Source organism: Pan paniscus, chromosome 6, assembly GCF_029289425.2.
Source record: "Pan paniscus chromosome 6, NHGRI_mPanPan1-v2.0_pri, whole genome shotgun sequence".
Lineage (NCBI taxonomy): Eukaryota > Metazoa > Chordata > Mammalia > Primates > Hominidae > Pan > Pan paniscus.
Genome location: NC_073255.2, coordinates 31528560 through 31552533, shown reverse-complemented (window position 1 = coordinate 31552533; position 23974 = coordinate 31528560). Strand labels below are relative to the sequence as shown.

Below are 23974 nucleotides of genomic sequence, written 5' to 3'. Positions count from 1 at the left end.
ATATACAAAAGCTTATTGACTTCTGTGAGAATGACCAACTTGAATGTGACTGTTATTAATACAGACTACTCACTTCAGATTTTAAACAGCATCTTTTCTATAAGTACCAATTGGCTTACTTTAAAATTCACATATTTACAAAACAATTTTTAAACATGTTTTTAGTTAAGGACATAACATATAACAATATTGTTGTTACTTTGTAGGGCTGCATTTATTTATAAAGTATAGTTTTAAAAATATCTTCTGCATTCTTTTAAAATTTACTTCATGAAATGTGTTTTATAGATATGGAATCTGATATTATTCCTGAGGATTATGATGAGAGAGGAGAATTATATGATGATGTTGATCATCCTCTACCAATAAGCAATCCACCAACAAGCAGTCAACCAATAGATGATGAAATTTATGAAGAACTTCCAGGTATTTACTTTCTGGTGATTCATTTAAAGATTTTAGGGCTGTGTGTGTGTGTGTGTGTGTGTGTGTGTGTTTGTGCGTGTGATTTGTCCTCAAATTGACAACTTGAGTAGAAAATGGTGACCTACTGAGAACAAGGACAAAGAATATCTTCAAAACTCTATTTTACAAAAAGGGTTCTGCTTGAGATATTTCAAGTGAGTAGATGTAACTTATGAAAAGTGAATGAAACATTAAAATGAAGCAGATACAATACTAATCTCTTGGGACTTTTGGCTCATTAGCATTGTTTATGCTACCTAATTTTTTAATTAAAAAATTGACTTGCCTTACAGTTTTTTCCACCAACTCACACATCATTTTTTTATTTATACATCTTGGAACTTCCATTAACCAGAAGTTCTATGCACACCCCATATGTTATCAACTTCTGCCTCGTATTTCTCCTTGCTTGTAGTATATTGCACTGTCTCAGAGGAATGTTGTTGAACTATAAACAAAGGCCTTTTGAGGCTTCAAGTCTTCCTGTTGATATTTTAGCATCAATATGGAATAAAAAAGTTTTCTTATTCCAAATGCTCAGACCTAGTTTAGTGTTTACATGCCTGTCTGTTATGTAACATAAAATTAATTATCTATTAGCTACTTGACTTGCGGCCATGAGGATCAATCTAAAATAAAAAGATAGACATCTGAAATTTAGGAAACATATGAAAACATTTAGGAAATTGTATTACTAATACTCTAGGCTGAAATGAGCTTTTTTGGCTATTAAAAAATCAGTAGTTAGAGAAGAAAAAGGTATCATAAGCAATATAAGCAAGATTTAACTAGTACATCTCATTAGAGAGGCCGTTTTGCTCTGAATATAACAATTTAATGATGTAATGTTAAACCTTTAAAATTGATTTCAAAAATAAAATGTTCCAAATTAATGTAGAAATTTCATTTTCAAGGCAATACAGCATAATAACAAGAGTATGAACTTTAGAAGAAAAAAATTTAAATTCTGGCTGTACCATTGACTAGCTTAGTGACTTTATAAGTTAATTTCTTCATTTATAAAATGGAAATAATGTCATTGGGAGGGGTAGGTGAAGTGATTTATGGAAGGCTTTCAGCATAGTGCTTGATCCCACAATTAAATGTAACATCACCATCATTTTTGTTTTATTATTGTATCTGGTGAATTCTTGCAAGTGCTTATGTGGTGGTACAGTAATGGTTTTCTAACCAAGTAAAAAGTAATAATTTTAACAATATTATAAATTTAAGGTACAAAAACTATGTATGCATCTACATATTGTATTTTACTACCCTAGAAGATTAGTATAAAAGTATAATTTTATGGGGAATAGTGATCTGTGTATTTCAGTTATTTAGTGGAGCTACATGTTTATTAACCCCTTCCTTTCTGGTTTACCCTAAGGAAATGGCATCTGCTGTAGCATCAGTTATCCTCAAGTAGGGAAGAATATTCCCTGGCTGCTTGTTTTTGGTCACACCATATCATTAATACAATTATTTTAGTATTTTAAAATGTTTCAAAGAACTTGTGAGAATGTATACTCATAAAATGGAAGAGTGGAATACATTTAAACACGATATTACTGCCATTACATCCTTTTAAAACCCTGCAATGAATGTGTTACATTACAATTGTTGAAATAACTGTTAAGTTCTGTATTTTTTCAATTTGGCTGTTCTCTCCCCACCCCTAAAGAAAAAAAAAATTGATCAGGAATAAAGACCAGATATTCATAGTTATTTTCATAACAAAGACCTAAAGAAGATCTAAGTAGCTTGAAATTTTAAAAATATGAAACATCTTTTATTTTTTCTTACTGGAGATATTATTCTTCATTCTTCCTTGCCCCCCTCCTCACCCACCCTCACACATAATTGTTGGAAGTAACTGGTTACTTTTTAAGTAGTGTTACTTCTTGCTGTGGTACTGGGAGAAATTTAAGCTGCCCTGGAATTTCTTTTCCCCTGCTTGGGATCCCCAGTTGCTCTGCAAAGTGATTGAGCTTGATGGAGCCTGCACCTGTGCCCCTGGGAAGGAAGCCGTTGTAGGCAGCTGTGGAATGTCTAGTTCCCTTCTTCCCCAATGTAACTGAGAGCTGCTTCAACATCTGCACGGCTCAGCAAGTTTGTCAAGTTTGTGCCAACGGCTACAGAGGGGATTTTTCTAGTAAAGGCCCTAAAGGTGTCTCAGAGTTAGAGGTTTTGTTTGATTAAATGTCTGAAACTAGGAAGGTAACTTTTTAAATTAAAACAATTGTCTCTCTTTCAGGACAAGAATTAAGCTTATTGCTTTCACTTCTGTGAAATTTGAATATAATTTTGATAGAGGAGTTAGAACAATGGAAGAGCAGTAAGCACATTTACATACTGTTGATATTTTTCCAGTTCTGTGCAAAGAACTATGTATCTCTGATATCTGACTGGATAAATTCCCAGAATTAAATAATACTACAATTTCAACACAATTTTCTGTCAATTATGCATTGTTGAAAACTAATCCTCTTAGTTGAAAGATGAGGTATACAAATGTATTTGAAGAGAAATCTAAGCATTTATTATGCTACTTTAAATCACAAAGCTCTTTTTCTGAGAAACGAAAGCTCTTACTCTAATAAGTGTATTTTTTAAAAACTATGAAATAAACCTGCAGTGTTTTAAGTTTCAAGAGTAAGAAGAAAACGTGGTTTTAAAAATTGCAATGGGCTGGGCGCAGTGGCTCACGCCTGTAATCCTAGCACTTTGGGAGGCTGAGTTGGGTGGATCACTTGAGGTCAGGAGTTCGAAGCGAGCCTGGCCAACATGGTGAAACCCCGTCTCTACTAAAAATAAAAAAATAAAAAAAAATAAAAAATTAGCCGGGCATGGTGGCGGGTGCCTGTAATCCAAGCTATTCAGGAGGCTGAGGCAGGAGAATCACTTGAATCCGGGAGGCGGAGGCTGCAGTGAGCCAAGATTGAGGCACTACACTCCAGCCTGGGCAACAGAGTGAGACTGTGTCTCAAAAAAAAAAAAAAAAAAAATTGCATTGCATAATATCCCTTGAAAAATGTTTATAATTCTACAGGAATCTAAATTGTTTCATTGTAATTGTTTTTCAGTTAGAATATTCTAACTTCATTACAGTACCTTCTGTTTAATTTCTTGTTCATTTATTTTTAACTAACTTCGTAAAAGAATAGGAATAAATTTGTAAGACTTCTTTGTGTTTAAGGGATTTATACATATGTACAAAAGAGTTGCGAGAATGCCATTTCTGGGGAGTATTAAAGGTATTTGGCTTTTCTTCAAATATCCTAATCCTTTTACATCTTTTATGTCTTATTGCTTATTAGCATAGGCCAGTCAGGTTTGTTTACATTGTAATAATACTATAGCATATTTGTGTTTGTGCAGCTAATATATTGATCAAAATGTGTTAAACTGTTTAACATGGTAATGAGTTCATTTGGCTCAGCACAGGTTTGTAAATTTATTGCTCACTTTTTCATTAGAAATACAGAGGAGTGTCTTTGTCTCATTTTGAATCTCCAAAGGGGAAAATAATACTCGTGAAATTGCTGCGGAAACCAACCCTGTTTGCTCTTCTCTTCTACTCACTATGTCACTTGATTTTTTTTCTTTAATGGCAGGAAATTTTGCAGAAACAACAACAACAAAAAGATTTTTCTAGATCTAAACTGAATAGAATCAGCCTAGTAACAAGAATGGTAACCATCCATTAACTTATTAAATCTGTAGCTTTCAGAGGGATTGCACTTGAAATGTCTTCTGGCAAGTGGACTGGAGGAGAGAGGGCAACATAAAACAGGAAGACAAATTTCTATTCCATTAACCTATTTTTTTTTAAGTGTGAATTCATTTTTTTTAAAATTACAATGACAGATTGAACTATTCTGAGTCAGAAAAGGATATTTTTATCCTTTGGCCATTCAATTACATTTTAAATTTATTCAGTCCAACTATCTGCATCTAAAATAGAACATAAAGTAAAATGCAGCTATAATTTTTTTCCATGAGACTATTATATATACATAAAAAAGAACAGTGTTTGGGTACTTTAATTTGAAGTAGTTTACAGCAAATGGACACAAATGCTAATTTAGTCAATAGGTGGTTATAGGCCCCCAAAATACATTTTGGCTTTATTTTCCTCCTGAATAATTATCACTCATATTACTAAGTTAATATCAGGGTTACAGGGGATCCTGCAGTCTGTGGTATTAACATTGTTTTAAGTGATAGTAGATCCTGACTTCAACCAAACAATTTTTCTCCTTTCTTCTTTGGAATGCAATGGAAAGATGTCAATTAATTTTCATAGAACCACATATATTCAGTATTTTAATATTGTTAGTCTAGGCAGCCTGCTAACATTATTTTTTCTTAAACTAGGTACTGAATGGTGAAGTTATCAATGTGGTGATATTGTGGGAATAGTTTTTCCCAAGTAGATAACTAGATTAGAGTTGAATTTTTGGATGGTGATATGGTTTGGCTGTGTCCCCACCCAAATTTCATCTTGAATTGTAGTACCCATAAAATCCCCATGTGTCCTGGGAGGGACCAGGTGGAGATAATTGAATGATGGGGGCAGTGTCCCCTATCCAGTTCTCGTGATAGTGAGTTAGTTCTCATGAGATCTGATGGTTTTATAAGGGGCTCACCCCTTTGCTGGGCACTCATTCTTCTCGATGCTGCCATGTGAAGAAGGACATGTTTGCTTCCCCTTCCGCCATGATTTTAAGTTTCCTCAGGCCTCCCTAACCATGCTAAACTGTGAGTCAATTAAACCTCTTTCCTTTATAAATTTGCCAGTCTTGGGTATGTCTTTATTAGCAGAGTCAGAACAGACTAATACAGATGGTTTCAGCTCTAAAATCTGCTTAGAGGGTTATCCGAAGTTATAAAAAAAAATGAAATCATTCATAAAATAGGGTCACTACACACACATAATATTTATTATTTTTATCTTTGCTGAATATAAATGTGTCTTTGCTGAATATTTGTTCATAGTATTCTTTATGTTGTTTCATAATATAGTATGAAGCTTTGGAATACAGTTCTGCCTGTCTTGTAGCTTTTCTCTATGTTGCCATTGGCATTGCAAATTCTTTTCATTACAAGGGATGGCTTAACACATACTAAACCGAAAATATCTGTGTGCACACAAAACATATATTTCCATTGGTGGTGAGATAAAATGACTCATTTTTGCAAATTGGAGCTCCATCAGTGGTTCCCAGCCAGGGAAGATATTGACCCCAGAGTATGTTTGGCAATGCCTGGAGACACTTTTGGTTATCATAACTGGTGTGTGTGTGTGTGTGTGTGTGTGTGTGTGTGTGTGTGTGTTACAGATATGTGGTGAGTAAGGGCCAAGGATGCTGCTAAACGACCTACAATGCACAGGGCAACCCCCACAACAAAGAATTGTCTGGCCCAAATGTCAATAGTGCTGAGGTTGAAAAACCCTGGCCACAGGGATGTAATAGACAGCTTTTGGTTTATCACCTTTTTATTCTTATCACTTGAATTAATAAAGATTCATAACCTAAGCTCCATATGAGTTAATTCATTTTTATGGACACAGATTTTCTTACATACATGAAACTAGGATTACATAGAATGTTTCTAGGTTTTAAGAGATCAGCTGGACTTGCCTATCACGTTTCCTTCAAGGAGTAGTATTGAAGTTCTATCCATCTTGTAGAAATGAGCAAGCCAGGAAGATAAAAAATGAAGGAAGCATTTTCTCTATTTTCATGAGCTACTATCTTGGAAGGAAGAGGTTTCTAAAAATACCTTGTAGATGTGTGAATACTTGATTTATCCTATTCTGATAGGGTTGTTCTTTTGAGGCTGAAGGAAAAGACCTGTGGGTGTGGGATTGGACTGTCTGTAAAGGGAGTCAGGCATCCTGGGGGAATGCAAGGCTGAGCAATTCCAGGGCTGTCTGGAATTTGACGAGTGGCTTTAGGAGAAGTGGAAACCCTTTTATGTGACTCCTCTATCATTTTGGACCTGGACTTTGAAGAGGCTAGTAGGATTGAGATGATCTCTGCCCCTGGAGTTAGACGGGAAGTCTTGGAGGCAGCCCTCCAAGGGGATCCGTGAAGAGGAGCTCACTTTAATGTACTTCACAACAAGCCATACTGTGTGATTATTTTATAGTATTTGTTCACTTCCCTTTCGTTATTGCTAAATGTTAGATTTCTTTTTTTTCTTTTTAAAGATAGGGTCTTGCTCTGTTGCCCAGGCTGGAGTGCAGTGGTGCAGTCATGGCTCACTGCAGCTTCAAACTCCTCAAGTGTTTCTCCTGCCTTAGCCTCTTAAGTAGCTGGGACTACAGGCATGCGCCGCCATGCCTAATTTTTTAATTTTTAATTTTGTAGAAATGGAGTCTTACTATGCTGACCAGGCTGGTTTTGAACTCCCAGCTTCAAGTGATCCTTCTGCCTCATCCTCCCAAAGTGCTGGGATTACAGGCATGAGCCATTTCACTAGCTACTAAGTCTTAATTTTTAAATCCTTATTTACAAACAATACATGCTTGCTGGAATAAGCTTAAATATTCCTGATGTGCATAAAATAAAAAAGTGGGGCTGGGTGCAGTGGCGCATGCCTGTAATCCCAGCACTTTGGGAGGCCGAGGTGGGCAGATCACAAGGTCAAGAGATTGACATCATCCTGGCCAACGTGGTGAAACCCTGTCTCTACTAAAAATACAAAAATTAGCTGGGTGTGGTGGCACGTGCCTGTAGTCCCGGCTACTCGGGGTGCTGAGGCAGGAGAATTGCTTGAATCTGGGAGGTGGAGGTGAGATCAAGATCTCACCACTGCACTCCAGCCTAGTGACAGAGCGAGACTTCATCAATAAAATAAAATAAAATAAATAAAATAAAATAAAATAAAATAAAAATAAAATAAAGTGGAAGTCACTCCCTACCCTACGTAAACTTTGTTAACAGTTTGATGTGAATCTTTTTGTTCCTTTTTTTGCCTATTTTTAAATATACATATACATATAAAAGTTTTAAAACAAAAAAGAGATCCTTCTTTTTATTTACTTTCTTCTGGCCTTTTGTAAAATTTTCTTCCTTTCATTTTCTTCCTATTTCATTTTTACCTTCCTCCTTTCTCATGCTTTTATTTTCTCATTCCTCTCCCCTATTTTCATTTCCATCCTTTCTCTTCTTCCTTGCTTTCATTTCTTTCATTTCATAAGTATTCTTGAGTACCTGTTATGTGCCAGGCACTGTGCCTAAGTGTTGGGAATCCCCCAGCATCCTTACACAGGCCTCAAAGGAGTGCCCTTTTTGGCCTAAGCCTAGACTTACTACCATACCTCCATGTTTATTTATGTCTTATGTATGTATGTATGTATGTATATATATATATAATATCCACATCGCATGAGTTTTCTGTTTTTGCTTTTCTGATATAGAAATTCTGTCTCCAATGGGCAGAGTCTTCCAGCAGATAGTGTCAAAAGTAGCTTTGTGTCTTTATATCTTGACACTTTTAAAAAAATATTTTTTAATTTTTAAAAAATTTAATTATTTTTATTTTTTTATTTTTTTTGAGACAGGGTCTTGCTCTGTCACCCATTCTGGAGTGCAGCGGCATGATCTCAACTCCCTGCAACCTCTACCCCCGAGGTTCAAGTGATTTTCCTGCCTCAGCCTCCCAAGTACCTGGATTACAGGCATGTGCCACCACGCCCAGCTAATTTTTTGTATTTTTTTTTTAGTAGAGAGAGGGTTTTGCCATGTTGGCCAGGCTGGTCTTGAACTTTTGACCTCAGGTGATTCTCCCACCTTGGCCTCTCAAAGTGCTGGGATTATAGGTATGAGCCACGGCATCTGGCCCTTTTTTTTTTTTTGAGATGGGGTCTTGCTCTGTCACCCAGGCTAGAATGCAATGATGTGATCTTGGCTCACTGCAACCTCCACCTCCTGGGTTCAAGCTGTCCTCTCACCTCAGCCTCCTAAGTAGCTGGAACTACAGGTGCATGCCACCACGCCTGGCTAATTTTTAATTTTTTTGTAGAGACGATGTTTTGCCATGTCGTCAAGATGGTCTCCAACTTCAGAGTTCAAGCGATCTGTCCACTTCAGCCTCCCAAACTGTTGGGATTACGGACATGAGCCACTGTGCCAGGCCAATGCCTGCTTAGAAGCCATCTTCCACTTCCCCTGTTTCTCTCCATCTGTCTCTTGTCTGGCTCTACGCCTTGCTGCAGACACCCAGAGTACCTTCCTCTGTATCTGTGACTAGTAGATTGTTGTGGTTGCGAGAAGGGGCTCTGGAAGGAAACACACATCACTTTGAATCCCAGCTCTGCCCGTTATATGTGCTTCAGCCAGAAAAGGAGTGAACACAGGAAAGATGGAGAATACACAGGAAAGATGGAGCATGGAAATGGGCAAAATGTGTCAGTAACTTTATTGATTATTTTAAAATAAGCTTTGTTTTAATCTAAAAAAGGCAAAACTAAATTTAGGCAATAATTTAAAAGTTAGCTGGGGCAAGATGGAGATGGGGGGTAGTGAAAGCATGCCAGATGTTGTCCTGTTCAGAAGGAGGGAGGAGAGGAATACTAATTTTAATTTTTGTTAGGAAATGTATGTTAAAATTTTAGAGTTAAGTACTAAAGAAATAGAATGCAATCTTGCGTTGCTCAAAGAAGCAGAGGGTAAATAAAAGGTGACCACGTAAAACAATTTAAACACAAAAGAAGGCAACAAACAAGAAATCAAAGAGAAAATATGGTAAAATTAAGCCATATTATAAAAGTAAGAATGATAAATATAACTTAGTCTATTAAAATAAATGTTTGCATTAGATATTTTTAAAAGTCTAGCACTATTCTTCTTGGAGATACACCTGAAACAAAACCACATAGAAAGTTTCAAAGTAAGGAAATGGAAATAAATACACCATGCATTTCTATCCAAAGAAAGCTACTATAGCTATGTTAACATCAGATAATATGGAATTTAAGGCATAAAGCAATAATAGGACTACAGAATGACACTACATAACAAAAATGAAAGAAGATAAAGCTCAAATTCATCTAACTATATAACCCTAATATCTATAACACGAAAACATATAAGACTAATTTGACAAGTTCTTAATCATAGTGGGAAATTTTAAGATACCCCTTTCAAAAACTGATAGACCAAGGAGGCAAAAAATAAGTAAGGATATAAAGATTTAACCACAAAATTAATAATCTATCAAAAAGATATAAACTAACATTGCATAGTAGAGAATATTTGTTCATTCAATACACATAGAATAATCATAGAAATTGACTACATATGTATTCACAGTTAAACTCTCAACAAATTACACTGAATCTGTGTTATACAGACTATGGTCTTTAACTACAATTAAATTTAATTGAGAGCCAACTCTGAAAAGGTAGTTGAAAATACCCAAACCCATGTGTTTGGAAGCTGAAAAAATAATAGTTCATGAGTTAAAAGAGGAAATTACAATGGAAATGACAAAATATGTAGTTTTCCATATGAAATACACTGAAATTAGTACAAATAACAACTTGTAGCATTGTAGCATTGTTATTAACTCTTTTTTGGGGGGAGGGAACAGGGTTTTGCTCTTGTCACCCAGGCTGGAGTGCAATGGCATGATCTCGGCTCACTGCACTCTCCACCTCCTGGGTTCAAGTGATTTTCCTGCCTTAGCCTCCCGAATAGCTGGGATTATAGGTGTGCACCACCATGCCTGGCCAATATTTTAGTATTTTTAGTAGAGACGGGGTTTCACCATGTTAGCCAGACTGGTCTTGAACTCCTGACGTCAGGTGATCCACCCGCCTCGGCTTTCCAAAGTGCTGCGATTACAGGCTTGAGCCACAGTGCTTGGCCATGTTATTAATTCTTTGGGGAGAATTAATCCCCAAAGAACTGGAGATGACAGAACTATAAAGGCTATAAAATCAACATTATTTACAATGATTCAAGGATAAAATAAGGAAAAGAAACTTTAACAAGAGAAAAAGATCCTGTGAAAAAAAGATCAGATTTTTTTAAAGAACCAAATAGAATCACTAGAAATTATTGATGGTTTGGATCACTTAGCCATTGAATTCAAAACTTTTAGAGTCACATATATATGTTTACATTGCTGAGGGAACCAATAGAATACATATTAAAATTCTGAACCAGAAGATAAGCAAATGTCAACCACTTTAATCAAATTAAAATGCTAATATTTGTAAAGAAAAAAGAAAAATTATGTTAATGGGGCTAGGCTTTTATGTTTTTTCTGTGAATCCTGGATGAAAAATCCTAACACTGTACCAGAAGGTCAGATATTCACACGATAGGATTTGTATCTGAACATAATCAAGTGTTTTATCCTTTGCCACCAAGAAATCTCAACAAGTAAAGACATAGCTTCTAACAATCTTCATATCAGACTTTTAAACTGGAGTCTTCATTCTTCAGATATGATTTGTCTCCCATATAGAATATAAACAGATCACAGCCTGCTTTTGTTTTTAATTCATCCATTCTTTCAGAAGATAGAATATGATAAAGTTTGTAGTAGCTTCACGAAAATGTATTTGCTTCTTTAATCCCAGAAAAAAAAATACACACATATGTACACATAGCCACATGAACACATACATCTATAGAGACAGACTGCAGCAAGAGAGTATCAAGCTTCACTATTTTTGCAGATAGGTCAGCTGGGAATATCAACTTCCTAAGAGTACTCAGCTGCTTACTTTAAAGCAGTGATTAATAAGAATGAACAAGTTCAACAAAATGTCAGTGATAAATATAAGCACTCTTCATATCTGGCCTCAGCAAGTGCTACAGCTGAGTAATGTAAAACTTTCAACAAAATGGGAAAAAATCCAATTTAACTTAATCAAGCTTAAGTGAAATTTTACCTTAATTTTGTTTCAAATAAAACATTCGTTTATAGATGTTTTCCTCTTTATTAGAACTTCGTTAGAATTTTTACGAAGAAATAACAACTGCTTATAGCCACTTATCCATTAGCCCCTTTGTTCCTTATTAAAGAAGTTAAGATGGGGCAGTTTTTAAAATATATATAATAAGGACATTCAGTTGCAAGGTCTGAGTTTTTTGGACTAGATCCCAAATCTGCCTCCTGCATGGGCCTCTTTTCACATCCTGGTTCAAGGAACTACAACCTAACCGTGCTTCTCTTAAGCACACAAATTCTTGGAAGAGCTCCCTTTGTTCCTGTTGTCTCTTCACCTGCTTACTCTTTATCCTCAGGCAGTTTGGTTTTCTATCCTCATTCCTTAACTAAACCAGCTTCTTCAGAGTCACCAGTACTCTCCTAATCATCAGTCTTGGTCCTCAAATTCATCTCTAGAAATTTGATTTTACTTACCACCGCTTTTGTCTTGAAACTGTCTCCACCTTTGCCCTTCTCCAGTTTGTTTTCTTGTTTACATATTATATTTACAAATAAGCATCTTAGGTCGGGCGCGATGGCTGATGCCTGTAATCCCAGCACTTTGGGAGGCCGAGGCAGGTGGATCACGAGGTCAGGAGATCGAGACCATCCTGGCTAACACAGTGAAACCCCGTCTCTACTAAAAATACAAAAAATGAGCTGGGCGTGGTGGCGGGCACCTGTAGTCCCAGCTACTCGGGAGGCTGAGGCAGGAGAATGGCGTGAACCCGGGAGGCGGAGCTTGCAGTGAGCCGAGATCGCGCCACTGCACTCCAGCCTGGGCGACAGAGCGAGACTCCATCTAAAAAAAAAAAAACAAACAAAAAAGAACAAATAAGCATCTTAGCACTGTATTACATTTCCACATTTCCTGTTGCTTTTTACTGATTGTTTCAAATTATTTTCCAGTCTCTCCTTTCCTAATACTGAAGCTTTTTGTTTTTATCTTGTCTTACCTTCTCCTCATATCATCTTATTATTATTCACTTAATTAACTCATCCAGCAAATATTTATTGAAAGCCCATTACATGTCAGATTCTGTTCTAGGTGCTGGGAGTTTAGGCATGAAAAAGGCAGACCTAGTCCCTATTAAGATAGTTGCAGATTGTAGTAGGTGACACAAGATAAGAGGATAATGTGAGAGGGAGTAAATGATGTGTATTCTATGGTTAAAGAAGAGATGACACTTAAACTGAAGCCTTTTGGATAAAACTGGTAAATGTAAAAAGCCAAACGAAGCACTTTCCAGGCACAGTGAACACCAAATTCAAAGGCTCTGAGCATGGACAATCCTGGGGTGTTCAAGAACCAGAAAGGAGGGCCATATGTAGCCAGGCAGAGAGGTTAAAATGAGATTGGAGAGAAGGGCAACAGCCAGGTTAAGCAGGGCCTTCCTAGAACAGAATCACAGCCCCGTGTGCATAAATGACACTTGAAAAATGTGTCCTGAATTACTTTAGTGGGGCTGACATGTATAATTATATAAGATTGCCCACACAAATCAGATGCTGTTTATGAGATGAACAATTTGGATTGGAAGAGACCTTTTTCTCTTTACTCCTTCTCCCTGGACAACTTTATACCTTCCACATCACTACACAGAGGTGCATATGGTCAGAGCAAAGTAAAACATCTTCACTGGGTAGCTAGCTCATCAAAAGAATGTAGAAGATATGATGATAATTATAATAATAATGGTTAACACTTAGCATATGCCAGGTACTTTCCTAAATATTATTTAATAAGCATAAGTGGTTGATGGTATAGGTATTACTACTATCTCTGTTTTATAGACAAGGAAACTAAGGCACAGAAAGATTCAGTAACTTGTTTAGAGGCACAAGCTAGGAGATAGCAGAGTTGGGATTTGAACCTAGGCATTCTGACTCTGGAGGTTAAGCTTTTAGCCAATAACTGTACTGTCTCTCAACAAAAATATGTTAAGAATTGCCTTGTCCTTAGTTATCAGATAAGCATTTACTGCACACATATAAAAAAGACACCAGAAGAGAGAACGTACCAACCAAATCTCATCTTCATAAATGTTCTCTCCTCTGAGCTCTGGCTTTATTTCAAATAATTTTTGGCCATCATATCAAACTTGTATTTAAGATCAAATTACAGATTGAATATTCCTAATTTGAAATCTGAAATGTTCCAAAATCTGAAACTTTTTGACACTCAAAGGAAATGCTCATTGGAGTATTTCAGATTTCAGATTTTCAGATTAGGGATGCTCAACCAGTATAATGCAAGTGTTCCAAAATTCAAAAAAATCTGAAATTTGAAACGCTTCTAGTCCCAAGAATTTCAGATGAGGAATATTCAACCTATACTGCTCTACCTCCTTTCTTTTCTATTTCTACTAACGGTATCATTTGTTACTCAAGTTTAAAAAAAGAACCCTCAAACCCATCATTGACTTCTTTCTTGGTCTCCCCACCTCTCCTAATTTGGTCAGTTGCCAGTTACTCCTGATTCTGCCACTAAAACATCATCCATCCCTGGCTCTCTGCTCACTCAGGCTTTAATAATTTCTCACCTGGATCATTACAAAAGCTCCTAAGTGGTCTCCCCACTTCCTGTGTGTGTATCTCTTTCTCTAACCAGCCTGATATAGCCTATTCTACGTGGTGCCAACAGATTGATTTCCTAAAATATAACATGGTCAAATTAATCCCTTGCTCATTAACCTTTATGAGTTCCCAACCCCTAGTAAACCAAGTTCAAACTAACTGGCCAGGCCCTGAGCCATGGTCCCACACAAATCCACCTTTCCAATCCCATTTCTGCTGCTCAGACTTACGCTCCAGACAGACTGAACTCTTCACTAACCCTTAGCCCTTCCCTGGACTGCCTTCATCAACTGTGTAGCTCTAGATACCTTAAACAAAATCAATATATTGAGTTAATTAATTCAGTGACAAAAATCCAGTCAAATAGCACACAGATCAAACTTTAGTTGATGTGGCTTTTCATTTTTTTGTCCACAAAGTCGCTGATGAACTCTACCATATTTTCTAACATATCTCACTATCTGCAAGGTATAGGGTGGGTACTCAGATGATCAATTAATAGCCCCTGTTCTCAAATATACCATAATTTAATAAGAGGAACAGATATATGAAATCTAACTATAGAAAAAAAACAATTAAAAGACATATGCTCTCACCAATTCCAAAGCCTGGTATGTATTACTATATATCTTGGCCATTATTTCCTCTATCCACACCTTTGTGGAACCTTTATAGTCACTGCTTCAGAAACAATGAAAATACCCTTGTTGATTCTATATATTTATTACACCATTATATAGCATTGGTATAAATGTAGTATTTTCGTTAAACCCGCTCAGGTGGAACCTTCGTGGTCATTCCAGTAGAAACAAAATACCCTTGAAATTCTCTATATTTATTGGGCATAATACAGTATTTTTATAAGTATAGGGTGAGTTAATAAACACAGTATAGTATCATGGTATAATAGTAAATATAGTATTATAATATCATTATCCTCCAGCATTCTGGAAATTAACACATATTCAGAACATCTCATCTGATGCTGAGACAACGTATATAAAAGAATTCAAAACCTCCTTTATAAACTGGTTAATAATTTTTCATTTAGTGGGGAAAATGTTTTCAAGAAAAAGAGACTTCAGAAGTTTCTTAAGTCCTATCTTTCTGCTGCTCCAAAATGTTGAATGGCTCACCACAGACCATAGGATAAAATGCGTATTTGTTACCTTGGCATTCAAAGGTCTTCCACAGTCTTGCTGAAATCTCACATTCTAGCCTAATCACTGTTATAATGCAACACTTCTCCAATTTTAACAAGCTGACTTGCTCTTTATTTTCCCCACGCATATCCCATACATTTCCAACCTCACATTTGTGTTCTTACACTTCTGTCTTTATAGAATGCTGTCCCCTTTGTTCAGTTTCTAACCATATCCTCCCTGCTCTCTAGGCCCAGATCAAATCCCATCTCCCCAAAAGAGCCATCCCAGCATGAAGTGACCTCTGCTTCTCTGAGCTTCTCTAAACTTTTCTAACACCATTCATTTGAATATTAATTACAACTTCGTGACATTTTAAATGTTGATATCTGCTATTCTGTAAATCTTACCACTTTTCATGTGATTATTTGGCAAACAAGCAAATGGATGGTTCCTTATAGCTTTATTATATTTGCAAACTCCTCTAGTGCAAGGATCAAACCTTATATTTCCTGGCACCCCCAGAGTACTTGACCAAGTGCCTTCCTCATAAGAATTCAATAAATAATACCTGAATAGTGCAAAGTCTTTAGTTAAAGGGGTCTATTAGGTAAATTAAGAGAAACTTTCTCTCTTTATGATGATTATTTTCCTGACATGAATTACTGCAGAATCCTAAAAGAATGATTACCAAACAGTATACTATCAGTGGTATATTGAAGCATGGCTGATCCCCCATAACTTCATTAAAATCTAACATTACTATTCCAATGGGCAGAGTCTCAAATAAACTTAGGAAATGTAATACATTGAGTGATGAAAAGCTCTTATATCATCAATCCTTTGGGCCATTAAAGATAAATCATCTACTATGAGCAACAGAACCAACTTGAGTTACCAGTTCCCTATGGCAGGCTAGTCATCTCGAGCAAGACATTTCCCAGGAAATGACATTCTCCTTTGCTTCCACTCATTCATTAACACAGGTAAAGTAGATCTAAAGAGCACAGGATCATAGTTAGGATTTTTAAAACCTGCCTTCTATAAGGACTTAATGTGACTAGTAAGCAAATGGTACATTTTATATTTAAAAGTAAACTCAGATATGGAAATCTGCACAAGCAACTTAAAGGATGGTGAAACAAGGTTTAAGAATCAATGATTAGATAAGTCCTTGGGGAAAATGTTTAAACATTATCTTTCAGGCAATTACTTTGATTCACTGGGCAGAGAGGAATCATTGGAGGGCCTCAAAAAGAGGAAGGCCGAGGTTAAGATTCAGGCTGCTCACTCCTAGTACTAGCTCTGACATACTTTAAGCCCTTTGTTTCCCTTTTCCACTCCACACCCTTTGCTTCTATTAAGCTAGTTCCTTTTCTCAGCCCACTGCTTATGAGTCCTGCTCCCAATTTCACATTGCCTATTACACTCTCTCATATACCAGATAGCCTCATTTCACTTCTGTTAGCAGCCTGTGTTTTCTTTCAGAAACTACCCTACATCTCAGTTCTTCCTGGAAACCTAGCCTGATAAGGTGAAGGTCATCTGTACCCATAATAAAATATCCCATCTCCCTATATTTTATACTTATAAGTATAAAAGACAGTAACCCCAACACATGTAGATATACATGTCTAGACACTTTGTGAATTTGAGCCTAGGTTTTTATTTTATACTTTCTAAGAGCTCAGCATTAATTTAAAAGTATTCTGCAGAGATCATCTAATATTCTAATAAATCAACTGAAAAAGAATACTAAAGAAAATGAAACATGAAATGAGAAAAGCAAAAAGAAAACACCCAATTTTTATGTAAGCAATTCAATTATTCATGCAACAAATATTTATTAGGCAGCTATTACATGTCAGGCACTGTGCTAGACACTGGAGATACAGTGTTGACCAATATGACTCAGAATTTATTAATTAGAAATAAATATAACAAATGATAAGAAATGGTTATGAAAAGAGGCCAAAGAGAGACTGATAAAGAACAAAGATCCAAGCCAAGTCTATGGCAGTAACTGAGATACCTAAAAGGGCTTGTCTGTTCAGTGCTACTCATACCCAATAAGAAATATGTGGTTCTGAACACCACCTATAGAACATTCTGAAGATAAAAGTAAAAGGATTAAGGTTGGGGAGTTTACTAAATGGAGATCCTTTTGAAAAATGTTTAGGTGGGGTAACTATTGGTATATACGGAAGAGACCAGATTATAGCACATTCAATGTTATAGGGAAACAGGGGAGTTCATATTCATGAAGAGATTTAAGAAAGAGTTAATAAGAAAAAGACTTTGAAAAACACCCCCCAAATCCCTTCAACATTTAAACCCATTTTTTTTGCCCCTACAATAATAAAAAAAGACTTTCCAAAGGAAGTGGTGGAAGAAACCCCATTGCTCAAGACATTAAAAACCAGATGGTCCAAAGCCCCAGCAAACATTCACGTGGGATCAATCCTTCACCCAGTGAAAGCAAAGAGATGGGACCAGTGTAATAATGTGTTTTGAATCTCTAGCTTAGAAATGCTATGAAAATAACAATTCACATTGCCTTGGACTTTTCCTTAATTTCTTAGCTCTTCTCTGTGCTCCTTCAGCTTTCAGGGTTGACTTCTGTTAGAGCTGGCCACACAGGAATTTGCCTGTTTACTTGGAAGTCTCTTCTGCTAGGTCCATGTATTGTGAGCTTATCAGGTTTTCTCCTTACCTCTATGAGAGTGCTGTATGCCCTGGGTTCTGGAAGTGTTTTTCTTAAGTGCCTCTCCTAAGGATGGTTTTATGTTTGCTTCTGCTAGAACCCCAGGGGTTTTGAAATTTTTATGTTAAATTTCTTGGCTTGGGAATACCATGCTTGAGGATGGTATAAACTTGGATCTCACATTGGACAGGCTTGGGGGTTTGATTTCTCACAGGAAGCCCCATGACCTCCAGCCCTGGAAAAACAGAAAGCTTCCTTGTTTCTTCCCTGGGCTGTTGGGGGTCTCATTTGTATCTCTGTGCTTCTCACAGGCCCAAAGCCTTGTCTCCTGTGTCCATGAAGATGTTAAAACTCCAGCCTCAACCCCACCATGCAAATGATCAGTATGTTGCTTTGAGCAAGTGGGGGAAGGACAGGTCTGTTTCAGCTTGGTTGACCATATTGCTAGAGGTTGAATTCCTAAGCCATAAGTTATGAATTAACACTGCAGTGAAGACTTAATTATAAGTGCTTGATTTAGAAACTTTATTTCAAGTCAAACAAAATTTTGTGTATGTGCTATAGGCAAGGTTCTGTGCTAGGTGTCTAATATCCTGTCTCCTATGTACTAAGGGGCTTTATAATTATAATATTAATTACTTCTTTTTTTTTTTTCTGAAATGGTATCTCACTCTGTCACCCAGGCTGGAGTGCAGTGGTGTGATCTTGGCTCACTGCAGCCTCGACTTCCTGGGCTCAAGCAGTCCTCCCACCTAAGCCTACCGAATAGCTGGGACTACAGGTGTGCACCACCATGCCCAGCTAATTTTTGTATTTTTAGTAGAGACAAGATTTCACTATGTTGCCCAGGCTGGTCTCAAACTCCTGGGCTCAAGCAATCCACCTGCCTTGGCCTCTCAAAGTGCTAAGATTACAGGTGTGACCCACTGTGCCTGGCTTTAATTACTTCTTGACAAGAAGAAATTTTTGTTAAATTTATGAAGGAAGAGATTTTAAATGGCCGCTGAATTTATGAAGCAAATTATCCCAATTAGCTGCTTAATGCTATTTAGGATAAAAATTACATTTGTATATACAAAGAATTACTCAAAAATTAAATCAAATAGAGATCCATCCAGACCCAAATGTACACTTTGGTTTTATAAGCTAAGACTAATACATATTTGCATTTGAAGTCATGTTAAATTAGGTTAATGTGGTTACTTTAGAATATATCTTTAAAACGGGGCTGGCATTTCAATCAGCTGAAGTCCTAATTTAAATAACCTATTTTATTCTGTGTGCTGATCAATCATTTTCTCCCCTAGAAAGTCAAACCAGTTTTTGCACTATTCATTTGTAGAACTTACATGACATAAACATTATGTGACAGAAGTTGCTTGTTATTAAGAGAGAGAATATCATCTCAAAGAAGCTTGTCATCTGGAAACAGGAAAAATCACATGAAGTAATTTTATTTGTATCATGGCTTTTTCACTGTTCGCTACATTTGTGACAGCTGATTTTATATTAAATATTAACAATATTCTGTTTATACTTGAATCTGCTGCAGTAGGATATAGATTTTACTCAGAATATTCCTGGTTGGAAAGAAGACTGTTCAGTTAAATGAGACACGTGAGGGCTAGTTATAAAAAAAACATAGATATTATATAACTAAGAAAATAAAGCTACCACTTTGATGTCAAAATTTGGTGCCAAAAGTTTGAAGTTTTACTTTACCCTTGACTCTTATAAAATTATTGTTTTGGGAGGTCAAAATTAGGAAAATATTGGCAATTTCATTTTATTCAAACTAATAAAAACACTTGTTAGCTATGGGTACATGTGTTAGAGAGTCATGGATATTAATATAAATAGTATGATTATAATGAATGAGTTGTGGAGACAGTTAATCTATTTGTTAGAAAGAGTTATTGTTGGACTTTGGGCATAGGTAACCAAATAGGGTTATATTTCTCACTTTTAATAACACTTATACAATAAAAAACATTGATATATTTTGAGTTTCTAGCAGCAGAATGTCTTATTTGTTAATTTTAAAATAATTTTGGCAGCATCTACTTTAAAAAAAGCCTAACTGAATTGTGTTGAATCTTTTGTGAAGTGTGTATGTATGTCCCTATGATTTGTTTTGTTTTGATTTTAACTTTTCAATATATGAAAATACCCATGAGACAGGCTCCTGCTAAATTTTTGGCCACTTTGTCATCAGAGCTATGAGTGTACGTTGTCAGTTGTTTAAACATTGTTGAATCCACTGTGGGTTGGCAAGAAGCATCTGGGAGCCAGACTTTTCCTGTGGACACATGCCAAGTAGTGTATTGTATTTCCTCACTAAATTGAACTATACTGAGATAATTTTTCTAGTTGAGTTTTTTTAATCCAGAAATTATTTTCCAAAGCTAAGTAAAGGGTCATATGATAAAGTTGTTTATAATAAAACCACCTGAATTCTTTAATCACTGCTTGATAACTACTTTTATTTAGCTAGAATAGGTGTAAATAAGTCATGCAGTTAAACTACATTCAGATAGTTAACATTATGCTCTTAAGTAGACTGTTCAGGAAAGTTCATATGTCATTTTGTGTATTCTCTTTAAATCAATGATTTACTCTAAGCAAGGACAATAAACATTGAATGATCCCTTAATTAAGTACTATGGTTGGGCTTGCCATTAAATTTACATGTTTGATTGCATTATTTAATGAGATGGAAATAAAATCCCAAATTGCATTTTAATGTACATAATTATAGCATAACATTTATTTTAACTAAAAGTGCTAGGAAAAGTTTATAAAATCTCATATTTAACTTTAAAAAAAATCAGTTGTTATTTGGGGATGAGAAAACAAGAAAGTTTCATCATACTGGAAAATAGGCTAGAGGTTAGTTTTGGAGCTCTGGCACTGCCTAGACCCTAGGCCCCTAAGGTGGCAGGGATTTGTCCTCCCAGAGTGGATAAATTTACTTCATCTGCTACTCTGGGACACTGTGGGTGAGACCTTAAAAAAGTAAGATCTGGTTTGCCTGCCATGTACATTAAAAATATTCTGGCTCTTTTACATAAGAGCAGACATTTTGTTGATGTTGGCTTTATTTCTGGAATCCAAGTAAGAGAAACTTTGTAAATGAGAGTTCAACCTATCCCTTTAGGGGGCCAAAACTGAGCAAGTGTGTTGGTTTTTGAGCTCAAATTTTTATTCTTACGTACTTTGAAGGACAGCAAATGCTATTTTGCAAGAATGAGCATCAAGACCTCCATCAGATGAATTTTACATGCCTAACCTCCCCTTCTTCCCCCTGCAGGTTCTACCTTGCTTCTTTTGGCAGCCCCTTTCTACAGAAATATACTAGTTCTAGCACATCTTTTCTCTTCAGCCATTATAACCTATTTTATCATAAATTAGTCTGTATGTCAAGAAGATATCTCTTACATTAGAATTGAAAACTTCTTAAAAACAATTCTGAAAGTCTGTGCACAGCCACTCATAGGTACGTGGAAATTCATATTTTGAGAGTGCCATTCTTTCGTATTACGAAAAGTGCTTTAATTTGCTGTATTTTTCATGTCTTACTGCAGTCATATCTGGTAAGAAACTATAGCTATCTTATTCAGGATTAATCAATCTTCTTAGGCTCCTGGCTAGGATTGAAGCTGCTCTCAGCCCTGCTTGCTTCAGGGCTTGGCCTAACTCTGTTTTTTCATCACATTTAGTCTCTGGGAGGGAGGTGATGGGAGATGATTTTTCCATTTGCAAGCTGCCTTTCAACTGGAAGAAAAATGGAAGGGGCAAATGCCAAGTTTTTCACTTTCTGTGGCCATTACAAACATGACTTGTCTCCTGTTTTTTCAGCAGTGTACACTATTTTTCAAAGGAGCATTTTTTTTAAACGATTGTCAGTTAGCCAAATTATTTTATCATTGAAGAGTGTTAAAAATAAGAATATATGTCAATATGACATCATGATATTACCTTTCTCATAAGTTGCATGTTGTGACAATAGGTTAAAATGCTGTTTAATTAATTAACAAACAGGAGCAAGTAATATATGCAAGGTTTTACACCCAAAGGGAAGAAAAACTGTAGTGCTTCAGAACCTGGGCTCTGGAGGCAGACTGCCTGGGTGTAAATCCTGACACTAATTATTATTATAGCTGTGTTATGCTGAACAAGTTACTTAAGTGTTTCTATGCGTTCGTTTCATTATCTGTAAAATGGTAATGATGGGTTTTGAATGAGATTTATGTATATAGTACCTAGTGGTGTTTAGTACACAGTAAACAGATTATTATAATCACTGTTACAAATCTGCTATGCAGATTTGTGTTGACCACTTTACCTCATTTCATCCTCATAATAATTATCTACAGCAGATTTTATAGTTCTGTTGTCCAGATGAAAAAACTGAGGTTCAGAGAGTTTAATTAACTTGTCTAAGTTTGTATAGCTAGTGAAAGAGGGTAATATAAACTTCTGGACTACAAATTATATTGCATTTATATAGTTATGTTGTATCTTTCAAATGCATATATGGGATTAACTCCTGTTTTGCTAATTCCATTATATAATTAATTTTACTTTGGTATTATTTAGTGACATATATCTGTATTTTGAAGCTTAAAATGTACTTACCTTCAAATAATGATAGAACACTGAAACCTTAGAGACCTTATGCAAAAGAAAGCCTTAGGACAACCATGTCCAATCCTTTGAATGCAGGGAGTTTTTTGCTTATGTGTGGTGGTGGATATCATGAAAATTATGCATGGAATTTTTTTTTTAAAGCTCATCAGGTATTGTTAGTGTTAGTTTATCTTATGTGTGGCCCAAGACAATTCTTCTTCTTCTGGGGTGGCCCAGAGAAGCCAAAAGGTTGGACACCTGTGCCTTCGAAGATACGGCTCTGAGCCATGGTTCTCAAAAGTACTGTCCTGGGACCAGCAGCATGGGCTGGAAACTTGTTAGAAATGCACCTTCTCCAGCTCAGCCAAAATATACTGAATCAGAAACTCTGTGCATGGGGCACAGCAATCTGGGTTTTAAAAAGCCCACCAGGTGATTCTGATGCTGCTGAAGTTTGATAACCACTGCTCAAGATAAATACCACATCGTGGTGGTATGCCGAGATGTTGATGTGTCTCATAATCTCTATTCGCAAATTAGAAGTTACATCATATTGCAGAGGGGAAATGTGGTGATAGTAGAAAAATACAAGTGAGGCTATTATTTGATAATTGCCCTATAAATATTAAATATTCAACACTATGTGCTTGATCCCTTTCATTCCTTGGATTGAGGCCTTCTAAGCAGGTAGAAGCTATTACTGTAGGGCACAGCAAACTAAGCACAAAGGAGTAAGACTGAGTGTGACTCTCTCCCCACCCTCAGTTTCTTACTGACTGGGACACACAGAACCAGGGATCAGGATGGTTAGTTTTTCTAGTATGCAGCAACTAGGAATCTTCAAACAAGAAGAACTGACGAACTGACACTAAGAATATAGAGAAGGGGAGAGAGAGCAATAAACAATCATTATCATCATATCTTTTTCTTTCTTGAGATACGGTTCAAACATGGCTGGGCGCAGTGGCTCATGCCTGTAATCCCAGCACTTTGGGAAGACGAGGCAGGTGGATTGCTTGAGCCCAGGAGTTCAAGACCAGCCTGGGCAACATGGCAAAACCCTGTCTCTACAAAAAACACAAAAATCAGCCGGATGTAGTAGTGTGCGCCTGCAGTCTCAGCTACTTGGGAGGCTAAGGTGGGAGGATCACATGAGCCTGGGAGGTAGAGGTTTCAGTGTGCTGAGATCATGCCACTGCACTCCAACTTGGGTGACAGCATGAGACCCTGCCTCAAAAAAACAAAAAACAAAAAATATAGTTCAAACATGGAAGTGGCATATTTTAAAATGAGTGAGACAGAAGGATGTAGGAAATAAATAAGGAAACTGATACAGTGTCCACTTTTAATTGTGGAAAAAATTGGACAAAAGCAGATATCATCTTAGAATCCATGATAGCCACCGAAGAAAAGGCTGCCCGTTAGCCACACACATTTGCTAAGACTGTAGGAAGGCAGATTTCAGAAAATTCAGGGAAAGAATAAGCAAAAATATTGTGGTATT

General features: G+C 36.4%; 1 protein-coding gene across 1 annotated transcript in view; it reads left to right on the top strand.

The window, feature by feature from the left end:
- SKAP2 (src kinase associated phosphoprotein 2) overlaps positions 1-23974 on the top strand; it is a 196482-nt gene that overhangs the window by 137660 nt on the left and 34848 nt on the right. The window contains exon 9 of the mRNA XM_003807911.5: positions 289-426. Coding sequence (XP_003807959.2) covers positions 289-426 — 138 coding nt within the window. The remainder of the gene's footprint in view (positions 1-288; positions 427-23974) is intronic.